Here is a 24,997-nt window from a genome sequence, read left to right as displayed (position 1 = left end):
GCACGGCAATCTCAGCGCCCAAACGAGCAATCGGCTCGATGCCAAAGTTCTCATTATGCTAGCAGCTGTGGTGAAAGGCAGGGCATGCTGACATGCCTTATCCTCGGGCGACGCTCTCGAGACTGCCGAAGTTCGAGGCGGAAGAGGCAGAATCGTTATTGCACGCACTGGCCGACAACATCGCACGAATAGAAGACATAGCCCGTGCCAGGCATGATGCAGGGAGCGAGGAATTCGAGGGAAAGGAGTTCTCTGAAAGTTGCGAGACATTTCACCCGGCTTGATCTTTCGAAGACTTGACCACTCACGACACGCTTCAAATGGCCAAGCAGACCAAAAAGTCAAAGCCTCCTGCGAAACCCAAGGCCAAGGACGATGCGCTCTTGCAGGGAGCGGCGACGGCAGAGACGGGCATGCCTCGAGTAAGTCGCTGCGCTCTCTCGCCTGCAGCTCGTGCGACCCGCTGACGCGTCTTGAATGTCGCCAGAAACGCTTCTACCGTCAACGAGCCCATGCAAACCCTCTCAGCATTCACCACCTCGAATAGTGAGCCATAGTGTTGATTCACCATCTCGCGCGCTTTCGCGTTCGAGGCTGACCCGTCGACTCGCCCGCTCAGTCCTTCCTCGCCGGCGACGATGGACTGGTCGACGCACTTCCCCACTTTCTTCCAAACGCCTCCTGCAGAGGGACAAGGATCGGTCAACCTGAAGGGCAAAAAAGTCGAGTTTGCCGACGTCGGATGCGGGTTCGGTGGTTTGAGCATCTCGCTTGCACCCCTGTTCCCCGAGACTCTTATGCTGGGTGCGTGCCCGTCTCCTTTAGGTGTTCGTTTCTGCAAATCTTGACGAAACCTTTCTCTTGGCCCTAGGTCTCGAGATCCGTGTCCAAGTGACCCAATACGTCTCTGACAAGATCCGTGCATTGCGACTGAACCCGGGGTCAGTCGACCCGGACAACGCAGCCGACGTGGAAGCCGCAGCAGCAGAGAAGAAGGAAGAAACCGATTCGACAGCCGTGTCGAGACCGCGGGGCATCAAGAAGGAGCTCATGCCTCAGGAAGGGTACGCGTACGGCAACGTGAGCGTGTTGCGAGCAAATGCGATGAAATTCTTGCCCAACTTTTTCGAGAAGGCCCAAGTTCGTCTTTTTGAGATTCATACTCTGCGTCGCAAGCAGAAAACTCTGACCAGAGTGATCGCAACAGCTCTCGAAAATCTTCTTCTTGTTCCCTGACCCCCATTTCAAAGCCCGCAAACACAAGGCCCGAATCATCTCGTGAGTTCTTACGCCATTCTCCGTTCTATGGGCGAACCATGAACGCAGAAAGAGCTTGTCCTGAATCTCCCGGTTCGCTCTCAAACCCAGGCCCACTCTTCTTGCCGAATACGCCTACGTACTGAAACCCGGAGGACTCCTCTACACAATCACGGATGTGCCTGACTTGCACGTCTGGATGACCTCGCACTTGGCCGCATTCCCTCTCTTCTCGCGTCTGACCGAGGAGGAGATCGACAATATCGGCCTCGAGAGTGGCGAAGGAGTTGAGGGACAAGAAGGCAGCGAGCTGAACCGAGAGCGGGAGAGACAGGTCATGGAGGCGGTCAAGCGGCGCACCGAGGAAGGGAAGAAGGTAGAGAGGAACGACAAGGGTAAGGAATGGAGCGTGTGGAGGCGACTCCCGGATCCCCTGTAGACTTTGCATCACGCCTTTGTGCAAACCTTCGTTCTCGGGTAAGTCGAAACTCATTTTGCCCGTTTCCGCACTCTCGCCAAGCTGACTATCTGACCCGCATAGGATTTCTATTTGTCAAATTCAATTCTGAGCGGCATCTCATCACAGGAATGCTACGAGAGCAAGCTGGTCCTGCTTTCCACGCTTCCCTCGCTGTCGGACCTGTATTCCCGGCGCCTGACTCGCTTATTCTTCTTCTTCCTGCCGAGCTCTGGCATCCAAGACCCCGTCGATGCGCCGAACTCGCTCTGGGCGAGCTGAGGCGGCAACTCCACAACATCCTTCTCCATCGCTAGAGTGACGAACGCGAGCGTCTTCAGATGGCGCACGAGTTCGACTGTCAGGAGAATGACAGGGATGCCGATCACGAGGTAAGCTTGATTGAGCGCCATTGACAGACACAGGTCTTGTTTCGGGTCATCCTCTCTCGCAGCTTGGTGCGATGAGGACGACGCCTCTGCCGGAGCTGAAACGAGAAGCGCTCTCGTCATGCTGATTCACTCGGTGTCAGCATTGCTTTGACAGCGCAACAAGCAAGGTCGGTCACTACTCACCAGAACTCGAGCCATTCCTCGGCATCGACGGCCAGCCCAAGCACGAACAACACGATCGACGTCGCATTTAGCAATATTATCATCGCCTATTAAAACATTGTCAGCGATCACCGTCACTTTCCCACTTGTGGTAAGAACGCACGAAAGCAACCCAACTGAATCCTTTCAATTGCGTCAACTTGCCCCTCGCATCGACCCGACGCTTCCTTTCCAATCCTGAACTTGCGCCTCCCCTGTACTCGACCCTCAAGGTAGATCCGTAATCGGCCTGCAACGCTTCTTCGAGCACTTTGGAAAACAACGTCGCGGTCAATCCCGAATATACGAATCCAATCGTGACGATCAACCACAGAGTAATCGTTTGAGGCAGCGTTGGGAGGAAATAGCCTGGTCCGCTCGACTCGAGTCAGCAAACGCGATTGCCAGCGAACAATGTCGATTCACCAGCAATGCGGGTCGGCAACGAGACGGCCGTTAGTGCGCCGAGGAATGCACAAATGAAAGCGTAGGAAGCTGCGGTAGTCGGTGATTGGCAGGTTTGGTCGTATGGCGAGTCTTCGTGAGAATGGCTGTGGCCGCCGTGCGAACGCGAATGCGAATGCGAGTGCACAGACGAGTGTGACATTGTGGAAGTTGTAGTGGTAGGCCAGTGGAAGAAAGCTGAGGCAAGAGCGCGTGCAGGGTGTAAGTTCCAGATTCTTCACACTCTCTTCGCAGCTGCTCGCCGCTGACAATATCGATCTCGTTATAGATCGACCCCGCCGTGGGGCGGTGTGCGTGTCTTGGCACTCTCGCGAAATGTTTGTTAAAGTGAGTCTCCTGTTCGGGACGACCGTGCGCGCACCTACCTCTCTCCATTCTTTTTCCGCTCGGCATTTCTGGTCGGCACCAGAGCGGTACACGATCGATAAGATTTCCGAATATGCATGGTCTGTGCTTCTGATTTCGTTTTTTCTCTTTTTGCATCATCGTTTTCTGCTTCTCGCTCAAAGATTGTCACGAATGGCCCGCGACACAAAGCGTTCTGCCGCTACAAGCAAGACAGGCTCGCAAAGCAAGCGCGACAAGGAGGTGCGCCTGATCAAGATTGCCATCGCGTACGTTGTCTTGTCTCGACGTTCGAATGGGTTGCGCTGTTTCTCGTGTACGAACCGCTTGTTGATGCACCTATCTATCAGTGTCACTTCGGTCTACATGCTCGTCGAGTTGGTCGTTGGCTACACATTCAACGCGCTCGTGCTCATTGCGGATTCTTTTCAGTGCGCTTGTTCAGACCCATTTCTCGTTTCGGACGTTGATAAGCTCTGTGACAGCATGCTGAACGACATCGTAGCGTACATTGTTCAGCTTTATGCCGACGAGGTAGACTTTGCATCGCCTATTTTTTCGCGAGAATCGCACAGCTGCTGATGCCCAAACCGTGCCCAGATTGGCGCTATGAAGCGAGACCGTGATGAGAACGGATCAGGATTCACCTACGGGTTCTCGCGCACCGCTTTCGTTGCGAACCTAATCAATGGCAAGTCCCGTTGCCATTTAATATTACGAAACTCGTACTGACGCACCAAGTGAATGGCAGGGGTCATTCTGCTTGGGCTTTGCCTGACCCTCGCACTTGAATCGGTGCAGAGACTCTACAGTCCAGAGACAATGACTATGCCGCCTTTGGTCGCCGGACTAGGCGGACTGGCGTTCTGCTGGAACATTTACATGTCCGTCAAGTTCAGCAATGCTCACGCTCATGGCTCAAATGCGCTGTGCCATCCTGCACTTTTCCGACGGCGTGTTACAGAGGTCAGCTCGTTTGCCGCAAATGTCTGTCATCCGCTGACATCGTTCGACTCGACAGGCGGGGATCTTGGCGCCTCGTCTGCTGGTCAGCAAGAGTCTGCCGCACGGCGTCGCCCAGTCCAGCGTCAAAGAACCCGAGAGCGCACTGTCAATTCATGCTAATACTGTGAATGGCTAGCACTCCTTTTCTCAAGCAATCGCTGACCCTTAGACTCGTCTCGCACAGGATGCTGTCAGTCTCTCACGCGCTTGCTCTCGATTGAGTCCTCATACTTCCTTTGCAGTTTTTGAATCTCGCCGTAATCTTCGACGGCTTGCTATCAGTCGTATTCGGGCCAAAAATTGGCAAGGTATCGGGCCTGTACAAGCACTGGCGAGGAATCGGATTCGTCGATCCGCTCGCATCACTTATCGTGACGTAAGTTTCGCTCGCTCGTCTAGCAGCGAGGGTCTGAGCTGACTGGATTTCCGTGCAAACGCTTCACGTAGCTATCTCATCTTGATGCACAGTCTCCCTCTCGTGACCGCTTCTTCTTACGCACTTATGCAAGCTTTCGACCCTCAGCGAACAAAAAGAGTGCAGCGGGTTTTTGCAGGCCAAACCTGGTTATCAGCTCCTCTTCAGCATGAGTACCGAGTTCGCCTTTCCGGTATGACGCTCGGCGAACTACTGATTGGTACGAGCTAGAGCTGATCCCTCCGCCCAATAGATATCCACATCTGGTCTATGAGCAAAGACGAGCATGTCGCAACGCTCAAGCTCGATGTCAAAGTCTCGGAAGCAAACGCCTCGCGAGAGCCAACGCTACACGATCTCGCCGAGATCGAAGACTTTGCCAGGCAGGTCTTGGCAGAGGACAACATTCGAAAAGAGATGATGTAAGTTATACGTTGTTCCCTTGCTGCCTCGTAATGGAACTCATCAGTCGGTGCACGTTCCGACAGAACGGTCGAAGTTGCGTTCAGCGGCCGAGAGTCTGCCTGGCATCCTCGATCTCGTGACCAATCACAAGGATCTAGAGACTCTAGAAGAACGGGGGCGGAGAATGCCGCCTATCCAGTCGATCGAAGTAGACCTGCCGTACGAGTGTAGGCAATCAAGAAAAGAGATCAAGCTCTAGCGCTTACACGCTCTCCGAGTCTTCCGATGACATCCTCGAATTGCACCGATTTCTGCTATATACTGAGGCACTGCTTTAAAAGATATTCGGAACGAAAAATCACTCTGTACAAAGTCCGATGAGACCACAACATGGCCAGCTTGAGCTCTCTGTGCGCTGCTGCCGACAGCCAGTCCGTGAGAGACTTAGAAGCGAGGGTCATTGGTCGCCTTGTACCTGACCCCTTCTGGATCCTGGTCACGCAGACCGAGCTCGATCATGTGGATCTGGGTCGCCAAGTGCTTGCTGTTCCAGCATACGGAATTCTGCGTCAGCAAAAAGACCAGGACAAGCGTTGGGAGGAAAGGCGCGACGTACGAGAAGCAGCGAGCTTGGAAAAGATTGCCCGATTGAAGCCAAAATCTCGGCACTCCAGAGTTCCTCCACACGCCTGGAATCTCACCTTGACCGTCCTCACCCCACAACGCACCGACGCGCTTGGCAACGTCATCACCAATAACTTTGGCGATCGTGGTTCGTTGAGATTCTGGAGAAAACGGAGACAACAAGCGAAGGTCAGGCTCATACGTCCGGGCGAGCTTGATAGCGGAACCAGCGAAAGACTGACGGTAACCAGTAGCGAGAACGACAATATCAGCTTCGATATGAACGCCGTCCTTGAAGAGTACGCCATTCTCGGTAAGTTTTTCGATTTCTACACCTTGCTTGATCTTGATCTTTCCGTCTGCGATCATTTCCTCGGCGCCGACACCTATGTTCGCAGTCAAAACCTTCTCAGCGATCCCGCTCGATTCTAGTGTGGTGATCCGGGACACCCACCGATATAGTACCCTCCACCGTCTCGGAAGTACTTGATGAACAATCCGCCGGGATAGTGGTTCAGCTTGTAGCCAACGGCGGTCAATCGCTTGAGAATATCTTCGTCGAGAATCGCGATCTGCTTCGTCGCCTCGACATGGAACTCGGCAAGGACATTGATGGGTAGCGAGGTGAGCATGATGTCGGCATCATCGAGCGGAGGACCGCCTTCCTCGTACTGACAGCGGGTCGGCGAGTCAGTCTCGAATCTCCTAGTCGAGAGGAGGGAGACAATGTGACCTACGACTCCCTTGAGCAGGCCCGGGATACCGTGTTCCGAACTCATCTGGAGACAGACTTGCATTAGCCAGGGAACTCGAGTTACATCTTCCCTAAGAGAGCACGATGACAAAGCTCACAAAATATGTGTGTGACCGCTGAACCATCGTGACCTCGAGGCCAGACTCGCAGAAATCGGCAGAAATGTCGTGTCTGCGCACGAGCACGGGCCAAAATGAGTTTCCCTTGCTATCAACCAGGCGTCAACACCGGATGAGTGGAAGTATACTGACCCCGAGTTGCAACATCCGACAACGACCGCTTTCTTGCCCTCCCAACCCTGGCCAGCGCAGCCAGGGTGTCGCGAAGAGTGGTGAATAATGCCCTTGAACTCGTCTTGCGGGAAGCTCGGGAGTCGAGGCTCGCCCGAGAAGCCCGATGCGAGGATGAGGTGGTTCACCTTGAGTGTGCGATCCTGCCCATTCGTGCGCTTGACTTTGACTGTCCACTGCTTCGTCTGAGGATCGTAGTGAGGATCGCGCTCGATGGTCGAGTCGAGCCACACGTTGAGCTCCATCGCTTCGGCATAAAATTCCATCCAGTTCGCTAGTTTGTCCTTCGGCGTGTCTGTGCCGAAGAGAGCCAGGGTCAGCCCCGAAATCGCAACAGGAAGAAGGACGAGGAAAACGCACAGATTGGCCACTCTTCGGGGAAGTTGAGTCCAGCGAAATGATCAGCCCAGATGGGGTCGTGCAAGCAAAGCGAGTGGTAGCGACGGCGCCAGCTATCACCGATGCGCGAATTCTTCTCGACGATGAGCGTGTTGATGCCGAGAACACCGAGGTTGCGAGCCATCATGAGTCCGTTCTGACCGCCGCCGATGATGAGGACTTGAGGGTCTTCTTTCGAAAAGTCGGCCTTCTTCTTGCGCTTATCTAACCAGTTGTCGTCCGACTCGTGAAGACCATGCTCGGCGCCAAGAGGTCGCTTGCGACCGGCAATCGGTTCGTGACCTTTAATCTCCCATAGCGCCGTCTATCCAGCGAAAAGCTCATCAGCGAGACGTGTTTGACACAGCATTCAATAAGGAAGGCGCGTACGAAGAAGATGAAAGCTTTCCAATCTCCGGAACCGGGTGAGGATTCCTTGAGCCGGAGGAAACCGCGACCGCGTCCCTCAGCCGTCTCGTAAGTTGTGAATGCTTGCAGCCAGCCGGCACCCTCGACGAATTTGGCCTCCTCTGGCCGGATCGGTTGAAGTGCATGGATCGCAGGAACGCCGTACTTTGTCAAGTGACCGCGGATTTCGGACGTCTTGATCGAATTGAAGTCAAAGTCGATAGTCTGGGCAGTCGTTGCGGCAGAAAATGAGTTATGGCGAAGAGCGCGACGGATGGAGGAGAACGCTACTCACGAGGATGTCGCGCCACCAGCCGTCGTCTTCTCGGAAGTGCTTGATGATTCCGTCGATATCCTTCGCATCGAACGCAGCTTGGAGGCTGTCACAGAATGCTTTTGCGATCGCAAAGTCGGATGTAGGCGATGAAGACTTGGCCTCGCTCTGCTGGGGCGACGCGGTTTCGATGTGTGAGATTGTTTGCTTGATAGTCTCGAGTATAGCCGCCATGGTGAAGTGCCGGGTGGCGGACGGATAGCGGAAGAAGGGAAGGAGGGTTGGGTACGGTGGGGATGGGCAGAAGAGCTCGAGGCGGTGTGAGGCGATTGCGGTGCGCCACCACCGGAAACCGGAGAATTCAGGCAGGACCCTTGCGGGACCCGCCCACACTAGTGAGCGGGGCTCGCTCAAAGCTCTCCAGAGGCCAAGTAGAGCCTCGGCACGGCGTCAAGTGACTTGGCTCAAAATCGTGGAGAAGATAAAGTATCAATCGATGCGGGGCCGCTTCTCTTTGAGAAGGCTTCTGACCTGTTTCATTCGCTCGGCTTCTCGAGCCGAGAGCGGAGAGCGCGGCACTTGCAGCTGGGAGCTAGACAATTGAAACTTAACGGCCACTCGAGTCATCTGATACAGTACCGCGATAGCTGCGATCAGGCTACAGGTTCGGCGTGCGAGCTAATCCTGGCAACGAGCTTGTTCTGAGCATGGCCCCTGCACCTAAAACGCCTCGCTTGTGCAGCCTCGCCTACTTGGTGGTAGGACACGCCGCTGGGATGGCCTGCTTGTGCGCACGAGGATCGCTAAGACAAGCGGCCGAGCGTGAAGCGCTCGGTCGGAAGGTCGAGACGAGCTACGGCGTGAGCTCGGCAGCGATCTCGCTCTCAGATTCATGCGTCTCAAATTCATGGGACTATGAAGGACCAATCGGCCGCGCTTCTCAAGCCGCAAACGGTACCGGGACCTTTCTGACTTCCCCTCAATTCTTGCCTCGCATTTCGAACAGATTCTGGAAGGTCACGTTACTCTCCAAGTCAGATCTTTCGGTAGTGTGGGGCTCGCAGACAACCGCTGTCTCCAGAGTCGATCGAGCCAGGAAGCGAGGCCAAGTGTCAAGCGAGCTAGATCCCCTCAATCCGTCCTGCTTCTGGCGACCTCTCCGAGCCAGCTCGCGAGAGCTTGATCCCCCTTTGCCCCGCTCCTTTCACATCGACATCTTGCTTGCAAACGCTCTCTATCCGCATGTCTACTACTTCAACGAGCCTACCGCACCACAGTGGCGAGAAACATGGCGGGACCCTATCGGACATCGACAATCGTGACCTGCTCGAAGGCGGTGCTCCTATGGGTCGACAGATTTCGGTGAGCATCCATGCCCCATCTTCGCTCAGAGGCGGTCGATGGCAGCGAGGTACGAGGAGAAGAGACGCACGGGCCATGTCCCTATCGCCAGCGCTATTCCCCTCATCTCCACAGTTCCCTCTGCGAAGACTCTTTCCCTGGCCAACAGAATCATGAGCTGTCGGACGATGCTGACATACGGCGCTCGTCATAACAGATCCAATTGACCCAAGAGCAATTCGAACGCCTGTACCTCGAGCCAGGAGGACGCAAGTCAAAAGGCGATCTCTCGAAGCGCTTCGCCAACCCGACCCCGCTCGGTCTCGCATCTTTCCTGCTCTGCCTGACACCTTTCTCCTGCTACTTGATGGGCTGGGCGCGTACAACTGCTGGATCCGCTCCAACTCTGGTGGGCGCCATGCTGTTCATGGGTCAGTCTCGTTGTCTCTGCGTTGGACTGGTCGCCGAGACTAGCACTCACGCAGGCTATGTCGGACAGGGGGCCTCGGACTATGGATTGCTGGCATCCTTGAATATTTCCTCGGAAAGTGAGCTCGATGTTGCGTCTGGCCTGAACGCCTTCGAGATGCTTACCATAGCTGGATCGCTTCAGCACCTTCACGGTCGTTGTGTTCTGCACTTTCGGCTCCTTCTGGTTGTCGTTCGGGTTCCTGCTCGCGCCGCAACAAAACATCGCAAATGCCGTTGGCGCGTGAGTCGAGCTTGACCTCCTTCTAGCGAGACAGCAAACTGATTCCGGCCATCATCAGTACGACCGCAGATTACAATGGAGGCAGTGCGTACACGTTTGCACTGGGTATAGTCGAGATCTTCGCACTGATTACAAGTCGGTCGTGTTGGTTCTGGCTTCAGTTGCCATGTACCTTGTTTGGTGGTCGATACTCAACTTGATCTACACGATTGCGTCGCTCCGAACGTGAGTATCTGCGTCTCCCCCAGTCGCGCTCCGGTCTGACATCTCACGCGCACAGGAACGTCGTCTTCGTGCTGCTCTTTTCGTTCCTGGAGGTCGATTTCTGTCTTCTGTCTGCCCTCTGTGCGTTGTATATTCTGCCTGCTCGCGAGTGCGCCGCACTGACGCCCGAAGCGGTGGACGAATAGACACGAAGGTCGCGCTCGGCCGACTCGACATGATTGAAGGTATCACGAAAGCCGCTGGGGCCTTTGGTTTCCTGACATGTTGCATGGGGTGAGCTCGTCGCCAGCTGCCATGACCCGGGACAAACTGACTCACGACCTCTGTCTTGTCAGCTGGTATCTCCTCGTGGTCCTTGTTTTCGATTCGACGGGCATGCCCATCAAGCTCCCTGTCGGAGATTTGTCGACATTCATGGCTCGTGGAGCGCGCAAGGATCCGACGCACCAAGCCTGATTCCCTTTCCTCGCGAGGCTCCCTTTCCTGTTGCGGATTCCTGAGCCTTACCCTTTCACGCTTATTATGAATGTATCCCAAGGTCCTTAACGTCTCACGTCACCGTTTGTCTATATTGCTTGTCCCCTTTGTCGAAATGTCTCTCCTGAAGCCGAAATCGAAAGTAGCACTCTCCTGTCCGCGAGGCCTCATGGCAGGGCAAGTCCCGAATCGAGAATGCTGGTTCTCGAACAACTGACCAGAATCTCTGAGCCTGTCGCGGTTTGATTGACGTGCATTGCCAGACGACGACAGGTCGTACTACTCGGGGAGCGCGCGTATTGAGCTGCACAGTGAAAAGATGGAAACGTAATCCGAACGTTGTTCATTTTGATCCTGCTTTCGTTCCGAAGAGGCCCGGCAAGACCCTGGACAAGGTATCCGACACGACCCCTGAGACGTGTTCGACAGCTTGACTTGCCGTTAGGAGAAGGTCAGGTCGAGCTTGTGATGGTTCTCGACATTCTGGTTCAGACCTGATCGGGGGCGATGAAGGTCGAGGTCGATTGCGAGACGAGCGAGAGCGACGAGGTGGGTCAGTCAAATCAGGAGGGCTTTCGGGATTAGAAGGAGGCCGAGGTTTGCGACGACTCGAGCGCGAGCGGCCGGGTTCGCTCGGTACGACCGGGGCCGAAGCTGCTCTCTTCGACGAAGGCAGTCTGCTCGATGGCGAGACAGGTCTACTGGATCGACGAGATGAGCGAGAGCGAGCTAATAGAGGTGTGATCATCAGCGCCGAATGAATGAGACGAGAGATAGGCATGGCAAGTCAGCGCACGAGGTTCTCTCCTGGTATCCTCCTCGTGCCTGAGACTCCTCCGCGACTTTGGTCTCGTCGACTCAGCTGTCCTAGTATGATCCTGCGTTCCATCCTCGTCCGTGCTTTCGATTTTCGGATACCTCGGTGTGCTCTTCCGGAGCTTCAACCTCTCCTGCCCCGCGCTCTTAGCTCGTCCATTAGCTTCCGTCTCGTCATCTGATTCCTGCATCGATCGCAACTGATGAGCCTTTGCTTCTTCGTCCAGCTTTTGTTCCATCTCGACTTGCGCCCTCCTGATTCGTTCCGATTCAGGCCTCCATTCTTCCCAAACTTGGACCCGACTTTTCCTCCTCCTGCCGCCGTCGAAAGTCGTGCGAGAATTGGGCGTTGGGTTGCGCTGGCGACGAGATGTAGAGGGAATATTCGAATCGAGGTCGAGTTGGTCCCATTTTCGCGAGCATGATTCGAGTAGCTGCATCCGCCGACAGGTCTTCCTCGTCTAGGTCTTCCTCGTCGACATGGCGCGCTAAGCGACTAGTCACGCGAGGGGGCGATGTGGAAGGGTGCGAGCGGCGGGACCGTGAAGCGCCAGTCGATTCAAGCTGGCGATAGTCCTCCTTACGAGCCCGTCTTGTCGATACTTCTGCCATCGCGCCAGCTAGGCTCGTTTGAAAGTGACAGCAAGTTCAATAGGGAGATGGTACGGAGCAACCGTCTTCTCTCTGGCACGAAGACCTCCGAAAGGTACCGCGGAGCAACAGAGGATCGAGCTGTACAAGGGAAGCTGGGTACGGAGCAGACTGAGAGCTGACATAGCAAACGGCCCAAACAGAGCCGTGACAAGAGCAGCAGCATTGGAAGATTGAGATGCGAAGCTGGCACAAGCAAGCTTCGAGCATGATGGGTGGCCGGCAGGAGAAAATGCAGCTAGCAGACAAATCAGATAGCTCGACGTTGGCGGTTCTGGCTCCGCTAAGTAGGTGATGCTGTGTCTTTGACGGTCCCTCCGATTGGCTACCGACTAAGCGTCACAAGCGAGAACGCTGCAGAGCAAAGCTTATGGCAAACAGGCCGCAGGTCGGCCCAAAAGAGATTCGCACGGCTCGAAGTAGGCCCTCAGGATTGAGGCGAGCCTGCCCTGCTAGCTTGTAACCCAAGAAGCGAGTGCGGGTCGAACATCGGGGAGCGAAGCGAAGGGAGAAAAAGTCGGCTTGATCGAATTGCCCACAACCTGGTCGCGACGAGTCAAAACGCTAGTCAGCTTCTTGCACTCTTAGAAGGTGTGGAGGTGTAAACGATGCGCAAGGAATGGTCGAGAAAGGAGGAGAATCAGGATTGTAGTTGTCGATCATTGACCCCGCGACTCCGAGCCCAAAGACCCGGCGAAGGGTGGGCTCTTGCTATTGAAGAGCAGGAGTGAGGTCCAGCTGAATGAACAGCGGATTCAGGCGCAAATTATAGGAAAACATCACATTCGGGGGGAAAGAGGACGCGTGTAGCAGGCGGGACAGCGGACACGAGTCAGAGGCATAGCTTACCTGATAGGGGCCGATAGAAGAGCGAACAAGCAGATCTGGTCGAGGTGACGCGTGCTGATGATTCGGGGCAGGCTGCTTTGTGAAAGGTGAGGAGCAAACCGTCCGTGTTGAAAAAACGGTCCCGAATATTCGGATCCCTCATATATCTCATTTCCGCTCCTCGCACACACAGACACAACCCCCTGGGGCACAGTCCTAATCATGAGAAATTGCTTCATGCGAATAGACTGGACGTGCGGACTTGCGAAAACCCTAGACCTCTCTCATCCGCGCGTTGCCTCTCCTTGCACAGACATCGGACTAGCGTTGAGCTCAGAACGTTAGAGAAGTCGTATGGAGAATCTCAAGCTATTTTGCAGTCCTGAACTGAGCGCGGATGTGACTCTCCCAAGAACCGACGTGGCGAAGCTACGCTGTTGCCGGTTTCCGGAAGCCAGTCCACCTAGTTCCTTTCTTGGCCAGTCACCAACACAGGCCGCTTGATTCTCGGCGGGCTCCAGTATGCAGGAGCGAGCGCTGATGTGCCCCTTGCATCAAGCCGGCGGCGACTTCGCTCCGGCCGTGCGTGCCCACGCAGCTGCAATCGACATTCGACCGCTAAACTCCAAGAGCAGTCGACCAAACCATGGAGGAAACAACTAGGGGCAGCAGGCATCGACACCGTACAGGAGAACCCGGCGCGACCGTCGGTCTGATCATGCTGTACTTCGTGTACCGGCACATGTAATTTCGCGAGCTTTCACGCTCGCCAATGTCTCGTGCGACGATCTGTGCCAAATCAGGCTGCAAAAATTCATTCTCCAAGAGGAGCGGAGGAAGAGAAGCGGAGGGAGCGCTGCATGGTCGACTTGAGCTCGGGCGCGAACTGCGCGCGCCCTCGTAAGCACTCGACCGAAACTATGCAATGCGGAGCTTCTAGCATTCGACTGACTATCGACTATCAAGGAGTAGTTGTGCCCGGCATTCGAAGCGACGCGAGCGGAATTGCCGTCTCGACCGGTTCTGGACTTCCGCCGGCTCACGCGCGCCCTGGCTCGATCGCCCCTTTTTCATTGATCGAACATTGCATCTCCTCTCGTTCCGCCTGGAGTTCCGTCTTTCCTTCGTCCTCTTCCTCCGCCTCGCACCCTAGTCTAGTCTGACGCGACGTCTCTAGATAATTCCGTTGCTCGCTTGCATAGTCAGCATTAGCCTTTCATCCAAGAGCACCACCTCCTGCTCACTCAACATTTTCTGCCCCACCCTTGTCGCTCGTTGAATACCCCTTGCTAGATCCCCTCGCCGATCGCCTCTGCCGCCTCTTCTCACACGACGATCGCCTAGTCTCGACGAAGAAACGAACAATGCGCACTTTCGCCATCGCCTCGCTCCTCGCTACCGCCTCTCTCTCCTCCGTCCTGGCAGCGCCAGCACGCCTCGACCCTCTCGAGGCTCGTGACCTCATCGAAGAGCGCTCGTTTGAGCTTACAGAACTCGAGAAGCGTTCGTTGGAGGAACGTGCTTCAAACGGAGTCATCACGACTTGCAAGAATCAGGGAGAGTTCGCTCTCACGTTCGACGATGGTCCCGTAAGAACCTTGGACTCGCCCCGTGCGACAACTTGATGCGGACGACATCGATTGACATGCTTGTTATGGCGTCTGGCACAGTACGTTTACGGCCAGCAAATCCGCCAAACCCTCTCGGACAACGGAGCAAAGGCTACCTTCTTCGTGAACGGCGAGAACTATGCGTGCATCTACGACAATGCCGATGAGATCAAGGCGCGCTACGCCGCCGGTCACCTAATCGGCTCTCACACTTGGGGCCACGATGACATCACGACCCTCAGCACCGACCAACTGAATGCCCAGCTGCAGTACGTCGAAGACGCATTGAAGAAGATCATCGGAGTCAAGCCTCGCTTCTTCCGTGAGTGTCACGCTCGGCAATAACCTCTGCAAAGCGATACTGAGATTCTTCATGCGGCCCTTCTTGTCAGGACCACCTTACGGTAACTACGACTCCAAGTCCCTTCAAGTCCTGAAGAACCGAGGCTACACGGGTAAGCGGTCGTCCGCAAACGAAGTATTGCGCAACTTCGGGGATTCGCTGATTTGAGCTTCCCTGTCTTGACAGTCGTCAACTGGTCGTTCGATTCGGGAGATTCGGTTGGCAAGACCCCATCGTCCTCGATCTCTGCCTACAAGAAGTTGGCTCAGAGCTACCCGAAACCTCAGATCGCCCTCAACCACGAGGTTTGTCCTTTTCCCGCCCTCATTAACAGTTCTATTGCTGATGCCGAGTACAACCTAGACGTATGAGGGTACTGCAAAGAAAGTGATCCCTTCGGTTGTTCCGATGCTCGTCAACAAGGGATACAAGCTCGTCACGGTCGCCCAATGCCTTGGAGTCTCGCCGTATCAATCGGTTGGCAAGGCGAGCAAGCGCGACTCGAGCTGGACCTGCGATGGTACGTCGTTCTCGAAGAGTTATTGCTTCACCCAAATACGGGCATCTGATTCTATTTGTACGATCTCGTGCTATTGCAGGCAAGCCCGGACCTGGAGAAGCATAATGCTCTTCTTTTCGTCGACACTGCCGACCTTATTATTATCTCCGACGCTGTCGTCATTCCTTTTCGTTTTTCTACACTGCTCAGCGCATCCTTTCGTCTCTAGGGTTCTCAATCGTCATGCGTCTCTCCCGCTGTTGTACATACCTTTTCCTAATCTCTGCCCAATTCGGCTTTATCAATGGCTCGCACGAGCCTGCCTTGTTCACGGGACTCGATGCAAAGAGAGGCCACTGATCGGGAGAGCACAGCGTGCTTGCAGAGTACAACATTGCGCCATATGTCCACGAGAGAGTAATTACTTGACTTCAGGCCTGCCGACTGCCCTCCCTCCTCGTCTCATCCATGCGATCTCATCTTCGACTGGCACGTTGTCACCTCCAATCCATTCCGAGAGCCACGTCCTGAGGTTCAAGATCCTGTCCCGCTTGATTGCCGCATCTCCCTCGATGAAGTACAGGGCGAGGCACAACGTGTAACGTGAAAGTTCGACATTGGCGTACCGTGCCCACGCGAGGATCTGTCCAATCCGAGGGATGTGCGAATGAGTCCCGGTTAGGAGGATGAGCGATCGTAAGAGCTGATCGTTGGGGAAGATGTCGGGATATGAAGGAGGTGCGGGAGAGAGGGTAGATGCGAAAGGTTGAGCATTGTTGTCGGCACGCCCTGCCATACCCACGTCGACGAACGATTTCGGAAACGTGGTTGAAGAGGAGGAACCCGACGTGAATCGTTCGCTGAACCAAGTCGCGACTCCTCGTTTGGACTCGAGTGGATTGTCCAATTCGATCCCCTGCCAATTTCCTTCAACGATTTCGTCCCACACGAACTTTTCCATTCTCTTGGCCGCACCGACCCCGTCCCACTTGTCATCCGTCGCGCCCGACCCTCTCACTCGCTGTGATGTCCCTCGTCGTCGTTTCGAGTCTTGTCGTTTGCTGCCAATCTGAATCTCGCCCATCTCGTCGAATCCCGAACCCCATCCTTTCCCCGCTTCGGCACTCGCGTATCTCGCCGCGTCGAGCATGATGGTCAGGGTAGCAACGTCGGGTCGGACCTCGTGTTTCTCCTCGAGCGATTTGAACAACGTCCACGCATCTCGGTACTTGCCAACTTGGGCCAAATGGGACAAGAGCGAGTTGAAGGGAACAATGTCGAGTCTGACCGAATGAGGTCGGACGTTGCGAGAGGAACGAGGTGAACGCAACGAGACGAGGATCGAACGGTCGTGAGCTGAAGGCAAGTGTTGGTAGTACCGTACGATGCGAATCGCTTCTTTGTCCTGCTCGAGCATGCACAGTGCGCGAACAACGAGATCGAGTACCGTTGCATCGAGTGCGAACCCTCCGGATTCGAGGCGTCGGAACAAGTTGACAAGGCCCGAGTAAGCTGCTCGGTTGAGCAATGCCTGCATGACGATCGTATACATGCGGAGTGTAGGACGTGGCGGAACATAGGAGGTAGAGTCGGTGTGCTTAGCAGGGGTTTGCGAAGCGGTTTCGAGATTTTCGAGGATCTTCAGGACGAGCTTGTCGTTTACGCCGCTCGTTTCGTGCACAATAGATTGAAAGAACGCGGACCACGCGACAGGACTCGAGGCGAACGGCGGAGGTGGAAAGTTTGACGCTGGTCTCAGTGGAGAGTAGACGAATGTCCGAAGTTCGGCCAAGTAGGCGAGAGACTCGGAACGGTCGAGAAGTCGCGTTGTCGAATAAATATCGTCGCGGCTGCGCGGGTACCTGACACGACGAGCTTTCGCAGTGTGTGTGATCTTGCCGCGCAGCTTTGGGCTCGCAACAAGGATCGGCTCGGATTTCTCAATGTCGAGCCGTGGGGATGGTCCTGAGTGATCCGGGCTACTCTCCGGTTCCTCATCAAACGGACCCTCCATCAAGACGGCATCGTTGTTGTGGTTCCGCTCTATCCGCGCCAAGTCGCTCGGTTGTCTCAAGTGCAGCGGGATGGCATCGAGGCTCTTTGCAGATTCGAGCTGGCGAGACAAGTTGCTCGGAGTAATGTGTTCCTTGTTCCGATCGAGTTGATCGTGGATCCAAGTCGCCGCTTCGTCTTGTTCGATTCCTCCATGCTTGACGACCACTTTGAGAACTTGATGCAACACAACTCGTTTCGGAGTCCATCCCGCCGCCTTCATCTCGAGCAAGAGTTCGATCGCTCGAGCTGGATCTTGAGGGATCAAAGCCGTCGAGAACAACGGGAGCCACATGTCGAGCAGATTTCGCGGGACTTGACGTTGGCGCATCGTAGCGAGTACGAGATCCCTCAACGAATGCAAGAACCCGCTAGGAGCACTCGTCTTCTTGCCGGCCCGAATCCTCTCACTCGCTAGCGCTCGCAGGATCCTCGCAAAACTGCTGCTTCTCGAGATCGACTTGTCCGGATCCTCGCTTGTCCCGCCTGATTGCGGTCGCAACGTGGCGATGAATTCGATCGTCTCGCGTAGCGCGACGTAGTGTCGCACTTTGAGGAAATGTTGAATACAGCGTTCGAGGAAAAAGCTGCGATGGCGTTCGTCGAGACTCGAGAATCGCTCCGAGAGCAACTGCGATACGAGGTAAGGAACCTGATCCCGGGTGTGCACCATGGCGGGGATCGCGAGGTACAGCCAGACGGGACATCTCGCGTCGAGTTCGGCACGAGTCGCCTGCGCCTGGGCCGAGGTCCTAGTGGATCCAGTGAACGAGGCGAGAGATTGAACTTCATCTGCCGTGTTTGCGCTCTCGAGCAGGCCGAGTCGTTCAAGCGCTTTGATCGGATCTTTCTCGTTGAGGATTTCGACCCACAACGCGACGTGTCCGGGCGAGATCGAACGGTGGTCGAGCAGTTTGTAGAGGAGGTCCTTCGGGATGTGCTGGCCTTGAGCGAGCGCATGGGTGATCCAGCGAGTGCGAGTTTGAAACAGGTACGAGTACGACCCTTTCGTGACGGCGAGATGGGGTACGGTTCGGTACTGGGGTTGTCGCCAGTTGGGTGGAGCGTTCCGAGGGATTCGAGCAGGAACCGCATGACCTAGATCCACAATCACGGTCAGTTTAAAGTGCCAAGACTTGACACTTCCCGAGAGACAGTCTTGTACACACCTGCATGAGGTGCAGCAGCGTTTCGAGGTGTTCGGGCGGAGACAGTGGACGAAGTAGAGAAGGTTCGGGTCGCCTCGACGGAACTGATCGAGCGTAGGAAGGACAGCATCTACACTGCATCTGGACTCGTGCGTCGCTCTCCTGGTCTGCCTCCTTGGTCGAATCGGTCTAGCGAGACTTGATGACGAGAGGGAACGAGTTGGTGATCAAGCAACATTTCGGGCACGCAGCTCTCGTCTATCCTTCCAACTACACCAGCTACTGATCGAGGTACGATCCTCGCAAGAGTGTAAAGCCATACTGGGACTGACCCGAGTTGAATCTCGCAGGATGTCGGCGTTCACCATCACTCACCGCATCCAACCTCCATCTTCCTTTGCGACTCCCGACTCGGCCCCTCCGACCACCGATACCTTCTCGTACCCTCTTGATACCTCGTCTCCTCTTGCCCACTTGCAATCACTCGAGCAACAACTGGGCCTCGCCAGAAACGACCTCAACGAGCGCTTGACCGTCTGGAAAGATCTCCTCAAGGACGTCGAGAAGGAGGACAAGAAGAAGAAGAAGAAGCGCGACGACGACGAAGACGATGATGGCGAAGACGACGACGAGTAAGGGGAACAAGATGCCGAGTCGACGACCGTGATTCTCTGGATCCGATCGCCCCGACCTCTTCCTCAAGGTCAGTCGCGGTTCTGAACAGTCTTATTGCGTGGATGATGCTCATGGTCTGACCTGTGTTGCAGATGACCAGCGTTTCTGCGCATACATAGCGAAACGGACTCGACAAGAACCACTAGACGAGGTGCCGCTCAAGTCGTCTCCGAGACCTCCATTGGTCTCCTTCGGATGGAGCCTCCTTCGTCTCAGCAGTCGATAACAGCTTCGATAGAGAAGGCCTTGTGGATGAGCCCCATGCTTGCGCAAAGTAGACTGCAAGAGAATACCCAATGCATCAATTCAAAGCTTGTCGCAAAATCGACTTCGATCGAGCAGAGTCGACTACTCTGGGCAGTGACGAGATCGTGCACACAGCGAGACGTTCTCGACAAGTCAGTTCAGGGTTTTGCTCTCTCGAAAGCAGCCGGAACTGACAAGAGCCCGCAGAGTTTGAACGGGCAAATAACAGAAATTCGATTAAGCGATAGTAACGGTACACAGCAGAGAGAAAGCGAATTAAGAATTCACCAAGGAATCGAGGAAGGAAATCGGATATGGTGGGAGAGGATCATCGACAATGGAGATGGTAGTGTGATTTTTGGTTTACAGGAAAGAGTAAAAGGAGTCGGTTCACCAAACTTTTTTTTTTCTTTGGTTTCTTTGCTCTCTCGATTTTCATTGTGTAAGCGATGGGTCTTCTTTTCTTCTCTGTGATCTTTTCTCCTGGTCCTTGTCGCCCCTTTCGAGAAACCGAGGGCAGCTAGACGGACGAAAACTCGCTTCGTTCATTACGTTCTTTCTCCGAGAGTCTAGTGCAGCCAATTCACTGGCTCTCCAATTCGAAATCTCGCGTGCCAACGCCATTGTCACTGACGAGACAATCAAGAAGCGGACACATTCAAATCTAGCGTTGTTTTGCCAATGCGATAATCAAAAAGCCCTCGCCCTGTCATCCATAACTCGAGATTGCACCGTTATGGCATATGTACTGGTTGAGATTGCGTGGAAAATGCAGTTTGTGACGCAGAGCGAGAACAAGAGAGAGCACAGCTTGGGAATGCGATCCGCGAACAATTTTCTGATGGTCATCCGTATGGCGCGTTGACTGGGCGTAGGCTCAAGCCATGCCAATACGCGGCGAGTTGTTAGCGCTACATCAGCTGCATTCGCAGGACGAGCTTACGATGCTAGGCGGGACGCAACAACAACGTCTAGTACGCAAGGACAGGTCTCTCGGAATGAATAATGCAAGCGAGCTCGAGCCAGCGATACTCGCTATGTATGGCTGCAAAAGGATTGCAATAAAGCGCAATACAAGGCGTATGGGAGGAGATACATGGCCCTGCTGCATAGCGTGCCGCCGTTTGCCTCGTCCTCCTCCTGATTTTATACCTCGCATGCCGGCCCTGCAAGATCCTGCTCTCCGCGGGATTCTCAAAAGTCGATGGCCTGGAGTGACGTCGAGTTTGTCCTCGTGGATGGACCGGAGGGACAAGTCAGCGTCGCGGTCAAAGTGCTGATTCGGTACTTCGAAGGGCTTCGGGAAGATGGAAAGTCCGAGTGAATGCTGCTTCCGATGTCTCAATCGTCGGCGATGCAGACACTCGATTCGCCATCTTCGCGAAGCCCTTTCGAGTACCAGATCAGCACTTTGACCGCGACGCTGACTTGCCCGTCCGGTACCCACTAGGACAGACTCAACGTCGCGCCAGACCATCGAATTCGAATATCCCGCAGTGAGCAAGATCCCGCAAGGCCGGCAGACGAGGTATGAGATCAATAGGAGGACGAAGCAAACGGCCGAACGCTGGCAGCAAGAGCACAATTGGGGAGAGAGAGAGATGGAGAGAGAGGACTCACGCTGTGAAGATCGAGGCGGAGTGAAGAGAAGGGAAGCAAGAGCAGAATCGGGTTTCCCCGCCAGAAGGTTCGCGGTAGTTTCGCGAGCGAACGTTCGCGAACGAGAGGAGCGTGCGAACGACGCGAGTGACATTCCTCGCTCGCGCTTGTCCCCCCTCAACCCGCCTCGAGTTGACCGCGCGCCCGTACGCGCTTGACGCCGAGAGCAGTCTGCGATCGAGCTGCCCATCCCTGAACTTGAGCCGAATCGATACGATGCCTGCGAAGAATTGAGAAGGAGGAACGCATTTCGTCCCCGCCTGTCGCGAACGACGTGAACTCGTGACCGTTTACTAAGCCTCCCCTCCTCTCCTCCAGGCGTCAAGGTGACTAGAACATACTCGAGTACACATAATTGCCGAGCTTTTCTTGTTGAGGTGGTAGTAAGTCAATTACTTCCGTCGATTTCCTCGTAATTATCTACTCTACTGGCCAAGGGCCCTGGAACTCGAGACGAATGCTCGAGCGGCAGGGCGGCGTCTTGATCTCCATAGGTCTGTTGTGGCCGAATTCTCCTTCATTCGACGAACTGATGCGAGCTTGAACCGGGATGAGCCTGTGGATGAGCCCAAGCTTGCAGAGTAGACTGTCCATGCATCGATTCCAGATTTCCAAGCTTGTCGCAAAGTCGAGTTCGTAGTCTAGTCAGCTTGTCATGATATCGTCAACTCCTGTGTTCTTCACAATAACAATCGAGCAGAGTCGAGCACTCTGGGCAGTTACGAGTGATCGTGCACACAGCGGAACGCTACTCGACTCAAATCAGGGCTTCTTTCTCTCGAAACAGCCGCGACTGACATGTACCCCCAATTTGAACGGGCAAATCACAAAATTTCCAGTAAGCGATAGTAAATGTACGCAACAAACTCAGAAGCGCGGATTCTCTAAACCTCGGTCCGAACGCGTTCTTTACCTCGACTCGAATGTTTCGGGTCGATCTGTCCCGAGTTCCTGCTCTTGCGCTTGATATTCGGGTGCATGTAAATCAGCGTAGATCTCTATGGGCAACATGGTCTTCCTCCTGTTCATCGACCGATTCGAGTCTACCATAGCTCTACCCTCGATTCCTCTGCGGATCGCACCGCGCTTCGAGACTCTCGCAGTACTTGTGAGAGTACGCGTTCTGGGTTCTGAGTAGTCGGATTGGTCATCGAGCGTGAGAGATTGCAAGATCGAAGCGAGAGGAGTTCGGCGAGGTTTCGATCTCGTGGTCGAACTTGGCGTATCCTCGAGAGTAGACGACACCGACGTAGCTGCTGGTGTCGATATGAAGGGCGTTGAAGGTGCCGTAACGAATTTGCCTCCCACAGAGGCGGGCGACGAGTTCGTGTCAGATTCTTCGAGACGAAAGTTTCTGACGAGACGAGTTCGCGCCAGGATGTCAATCGGCCATTTGGACGCTCCGACTATTTGACGAGCGACTGTTGGCGAGGGCTCGATGGTTGAAGCACAAACCCGCGGACGTGCAGGACGGGAAGAGAGGGGCGAGTCAGGTGATGTGCAAGAATTGGCCGATTTCGGATCGTCCCACGAACAGCCAGATCCAGAGCCAGACGAGATAGAGTTCGAAGGAGAGACTCGAACTCCGAGGCTTGTGAGCGACCCGGTACGAACAAGGGGACCGGGCGTAAATGTCTGGCGAGACGCAGACAAGACTCGAGCGACGACCTGTTCAATTCGATCCTCGTCCGACAAATCCGTTGATACGCTCGAAGAAGCACTGTTGGCCTCTGATCGCGGTGGGATCTCGAGCGAGAAAGGGTCGATCGAGCTGATAGACGAGGCGATTCGCGGTGAGCCTGGGTTGTCGTAGAAGGAAGAACGCGTAAAGTCCGAGCGTGCTGAAGCTGTCACTGAAGTCTGAGAGAGCCGACGTCGAGGTGGAAGACACAGGGTGAATCCTCTTGTCGAGCGCAGAGTCGCCTCTTCGAACTCACTCTCGCGCAAGCAGTCCTCGTCTCGTTCAAGCCTGTTGACGAGTACCCTCGATCTCACTTCTCCCTCATCTGCGTCTGCAAAGACGTCTCGGTTGTCGTTCACAACACCTTTGGTTTGTTCCGCTTGCTCGTCCACAAGTTCGTCCAGGAACCGGGTCAGATCACCAGGCGACATCGATTCCCTGCCGAGTGCTCGTCGCAGGTTTGTGCTCGTCAAGCTGTGTGAAGTGTGTGACCCTCTACGGCTCCCAGTCCGGGGAAAGTAAATTGCGTTGCGAGGAGAATCGAACCACGACTTGCGGTCTCGAGCCGGAGTTGGAAAGACTGAAGAGTGGCGATCGGAAGGCGTGAGAGGTACTTCGCCGCGGCAGTAGAAGGATTCTTCCGAGGCACCAATCGACTGACGTGGCGAAGTCAAGGCTTCGAGGGGGACTTGGCAGGAGAAAGCAGAGGCTTCCGAATTGCTAGAGCGTCTCGAGGAGGTCGAGTCCTCATTCGATGGGCGAGGAACGAAAGAGAGGCGATCAAGCAAGGGGAGCAGCGAGAGTCGAGTCGGGGGACGTGCAGACGCCTGGGTGCAGAAAGCAACACCACGTTAGGAGCTGTTCAGCTAACCTGTACCAGGGGGCTTGCTTACCTTGTGCTCGACATCTTCTTCAGCAGACTCGTCCTGCCATTCGTGCTCTGGGTGGAGGGGAATATGTTGGGTGGCGAGGCGTCGCCTTGGTGCCGCACGGGGTCGGTCTATGATCTTGCGAATTTGAGCAGGGCGAGAGAGCGGGGAGACATCTGGCGCTCCGACATCCTGTTGAAGCCTGAGCGGATAATGGGTTCTCGCCAAATGCGACACAGAGCTGCGACGACGGTATGAAGCTATGTCAACAAGCTATCTATCAGTGAATGAGCTCTCACAAGACAGTACTTGAGAAGGGTGACGAACTCTTCGAGAGGACCGGGAGTGTGCGAGATGGCGTTCGGACTGGACGAGAGAGCGGACTAGCTCTGTTCAAAGTTTTCCCTTGTCTCGCCCGTCTCGATTCGCTCAGGAATCCGACGTTCGGAAACTCGTGTTGACCAACCCTTCGCATCGGCATCGGATTGCCTGCCGTCATTGCTACTGTTGCGATGCTGCGTTGTTGACCCTCGATGTTTCGGACATTTAGCCGGTCTGCTGGATTCTGCGTACGCCTGAATCGCATAGAGACCCGTTTCGCCAATCCGAGCGCGGTCTTGACCATGCCGATATTACTCTTGTGATTCCTGCCGAGCGAAGGCGACCGCACCTTGTTCTTGCTTTCTCCTCGGGTCCATTTTTTCGGATCGAGCAAACGCGACGGCTCTGAAGCGCCCTCATCATGTGTCGTGTGGAGCTCAGACTGATTCATCGGCGAGAAGAGGGCAGAGAAACTGAGCGTGGATCGGCGCAGGCTCGAGCTGTACGAGGGCGCAGCATGCGGCGCAGATGAGCGATTGGCGTAACGCGCGTGCGCTTCCGCGAGCGGTATTGAAGAGGCTGCATCTAGGGTTTCGAACGAGCGAGAAGAGGGAGGAGTAGGAGGAGAGACGAGTCGGATCGAGAGAAGAGGCGGTGTAGGCGTGCGGCTTGGTGCTTCACCTGGCAATCCAAGGTCGGTCTCGCTTGGGCTCGATGGAGGAAGCATAGGCGAAGGCATAGGTATAGACCGGGGTATAGTAAGCGAGAGGGAATGCCGTGAAAGACACCGAGAGATTGAGAGAATGTCAGTGCATGCGAATGGGGCTCAAAGAGACTTTTGATCGGCGACCATGCCGCTGGCTGCCAAAAGTCGCAGCGCCTAGAATCTTCAGTTGGAGAATGATCAAGCGACTGGGCGACGCGATCCGCTACTTGCACTCTGCACGATCTGAATGTGCGATTGTCCGTGCAGAACGAGCTTGCACGTAACCTGTGATCGGGTTGGACTGTCCCAGGCACTTTAGGTGACACGGGCTCGACTTTGGAGACCGATGAGTAGAATCTCGATGTCGACCACCAGGCTCGAGCGGTCTGCCTTTTCCCGTGTTCAAAGAGCAGCCAAGCGGTTGAATCATGATGACTATACGAAGCGAGTCTGCCAGCGGAGGAGACG

At 55.0% G+C, this 24,997-nt stretch overlaps 9 protein-coding genes across 9 annotated transcripts; 5 read left to right on the top strand and 4 right to left on the bottom strand.

Moving 5' to 3' along the window:
• Positions 1-320: 320 nt before the first annotated feature.
• TRM8 (tRNA (guanine46-N7)-methyltransferase) lies at positions 321-1,696 on the top strand (the record flags this gene model as incomplete). The annotated part of the gene is made up of 6 exons (XM_076677633.1): positions 321-422; positions 488-546; positions 620-804; positions 872-1,140; positions 1,208-1,278; positions 1,369-1,696. The coding sequence occupies 6 exons, from the start codon at positions 321-323 to the stop codon at positions 1,694-1,696; spliced, it is 1,014 nt and encodes a 337-aa protein (XP_076535331.1).
• A 152-nt stretch (positions 1,697-1,848) lies between these two features.
• On the bottom strand, positions 1,849-2,914 carry JCM15063_002532 (uncharacterized protein; the record flags this gene model as incomplete). The annotated part of the gene is made up of 4 exons (XM_076677632.1): positions 1,849-2,227; positions 2,290-2,375; positions 2,432-2,676; positions 2,734-2,914. 4 exons carry the CDS (start codon positions 2,912-2,914, stop codon positions 1,849-1,851), a joined length of 891 nt encoding a protein of 296 aa, XP_076535330.1.
• Positions 2,915-3,291: 377 nt separating this feature from the next.
• Positions 3,292-4,963, top strand: JCM15063_002531 (uncharacterized protein; the record flags this gene model as incomplete). The annotated part of the gene is made up of 10 exons (XM_076677631.1): positions 3,292-3,386; positions 3,468-3,548; positions 3,603-3,651; positions 3,718-3,808; positions 3,869-4,083; positions 4,139-4,246; positions 4,307-4,312; positions 4,365-4,498; positions 4,570-4,730; positions 4,791-4,963. 10 exons carry the CDS (start codon positions 3,292-3,294, stop codon positions 4,961-4,963), a joined length of 1,113 nt encoding a protein of 370 aa, XP_076535329.1.
• Positions 4,964-5,386: 423 nt separating this feature from the next.
• JCM15063_002530 (flavin-containing monooxygenase) lies at positions 5,387-7,904 on the bottom strand (the record flags this gene model as incomplete). The annotated part of the gene is made up of 10 exons (XM_076677630.1): positions 5,387-5,486; positions 5,559-5,727; positions 5,809-5,952; positions 6,021-6,237; positions 6,304-6,345; positions 6,419-6,491; positions 6,572-6,905; positions 6,971-7,313; positions 7,379-7,621; positions 7,692-7,904. 10 exons carry the CDS (start codon positions 7,902-7,904, stop codon positions 5,387-5,389), a joined length of 1,878 nt encoding a protein of 625 aa, XP_076535328.1.
• Positions 7,905-8,912: 1,008 nt separating this feature from the next.
• On the top strand, positions 8,913-10,404 carry JCM15063_002529 (acetate uptake transporter family protein; the record flags this gene model as incomplete). Its single annotated transcript, XM_076677629.1, has 9 exons — positions 8,913-9,032; positions 9,229-9,442; positions 9,511-9,559; positions 9,625-9,723; positions 9,782-9,807; positions 9,885-9,948; positions 10,004-10,068; positions 10,134-10,221; positions 10,284-10,404. The coding sequence occupies 9 exons, from the start codon at positions 8,913-8,915 to the stop codon at positions 10,402-10,404; spliced, it is 846 nt and encodes a 281-aa protein (XP_076535327.1).
• Positions 10,405-14,084: 3,680 nt separating this feature from the next.
• JCM15063_002528 (chitin deacetylase) lies at positions 14,085-15,298 on the top strand (the record flags this gene model as incomplete). Its single annotated transcript, XM_076677628.1, has 6 exons — positions 14,085-14,309; positions 14,391-14,652; positions 14,723-14,785; positions 14,860-14,978; positions 15,037-15,193; positions 15,273-15,298. 6 exons carry the CDS (start codon positions 14,085-14,087, stop codon positions 15,296-15,298), a joined length of 852 nt encoding a protein of 283 aa, XP_076535326.1.
• Positions 15,299-15,593: 295 nt separating this feature from the next.
• JCM15063_002527 (uncharacterized protein) lies at positions 15,594-18,502 on the bottom strand (the record flags this gene model as incomplete). The annotated part of the gene is made up of 2 exons (XM_076677627.1): positions 15,594-18,322; positions 18,394-18,502. 2 exons carry the CDS (start codon positions 18,500-18,502, stop codon positions 15,594-15,596), a joined length of 2,838 nt encoding a protein of 945 aa, XP_076535325.1.
• A 221-nt stretch (positions 18,503-18,723) lies between these two features.
• Positions 18,724-19,008, top strand: JCM15063_002526 (uncharacterized protein; the record flags this gene model as incomplete). The annotated part of the gene is made up of 1 exon (XM_076677626.1): positions 18,724-19,008. One exon carries the CDS (start codon positions 18,724-18,726, stop codon positions 19,006-19,008), a length of 285 nt encoding a protein of 94 aa, XP_076535324.1.
• A 2,853-nt stretch (positions 19,009-21,861) lies between these two features.
• On the bottom strand, positions 21,862-24,562 carry JCM15063_002525 (uncharacterized protein; the record flags this gene model as incomplete). The annotated part of the gene is made up of 3 exons (XM_076677625.1): positions 21,862-23,460; positions 23,527-23,762; positions 23,830-24,562. The coding sequence occupies 3 exons, from the start codon at positions 24,560-24,562 to the stop codon at positions 21,862-21,864; spliced, it is 2,568 nt and encodes an 855-aa protein (XP_076535323.1).
• Positions 24,563-24,997: the final 435 nt, after the last annotated feature.

This window comes from Sporobolomyces koalae (assembly GCF_050403365.1).
Source record: "Sporobolomyces koalae JCM15063 DNA, S_koalae_JCM15063T_v1_ctg9, whole genome shotgun sequence".
NCBI lineage: Eukaryota > Fungi > Basidiomycota > Microbotryomycetes > Sporidiobolales > Sporidiobolaceae > Sporobolomyces > Sporobolomyces koalae.
Note: the sequence above shows the minus strand (reverse complement) of the source record. Positions and strands in the feature narration are given on the sequence as shown.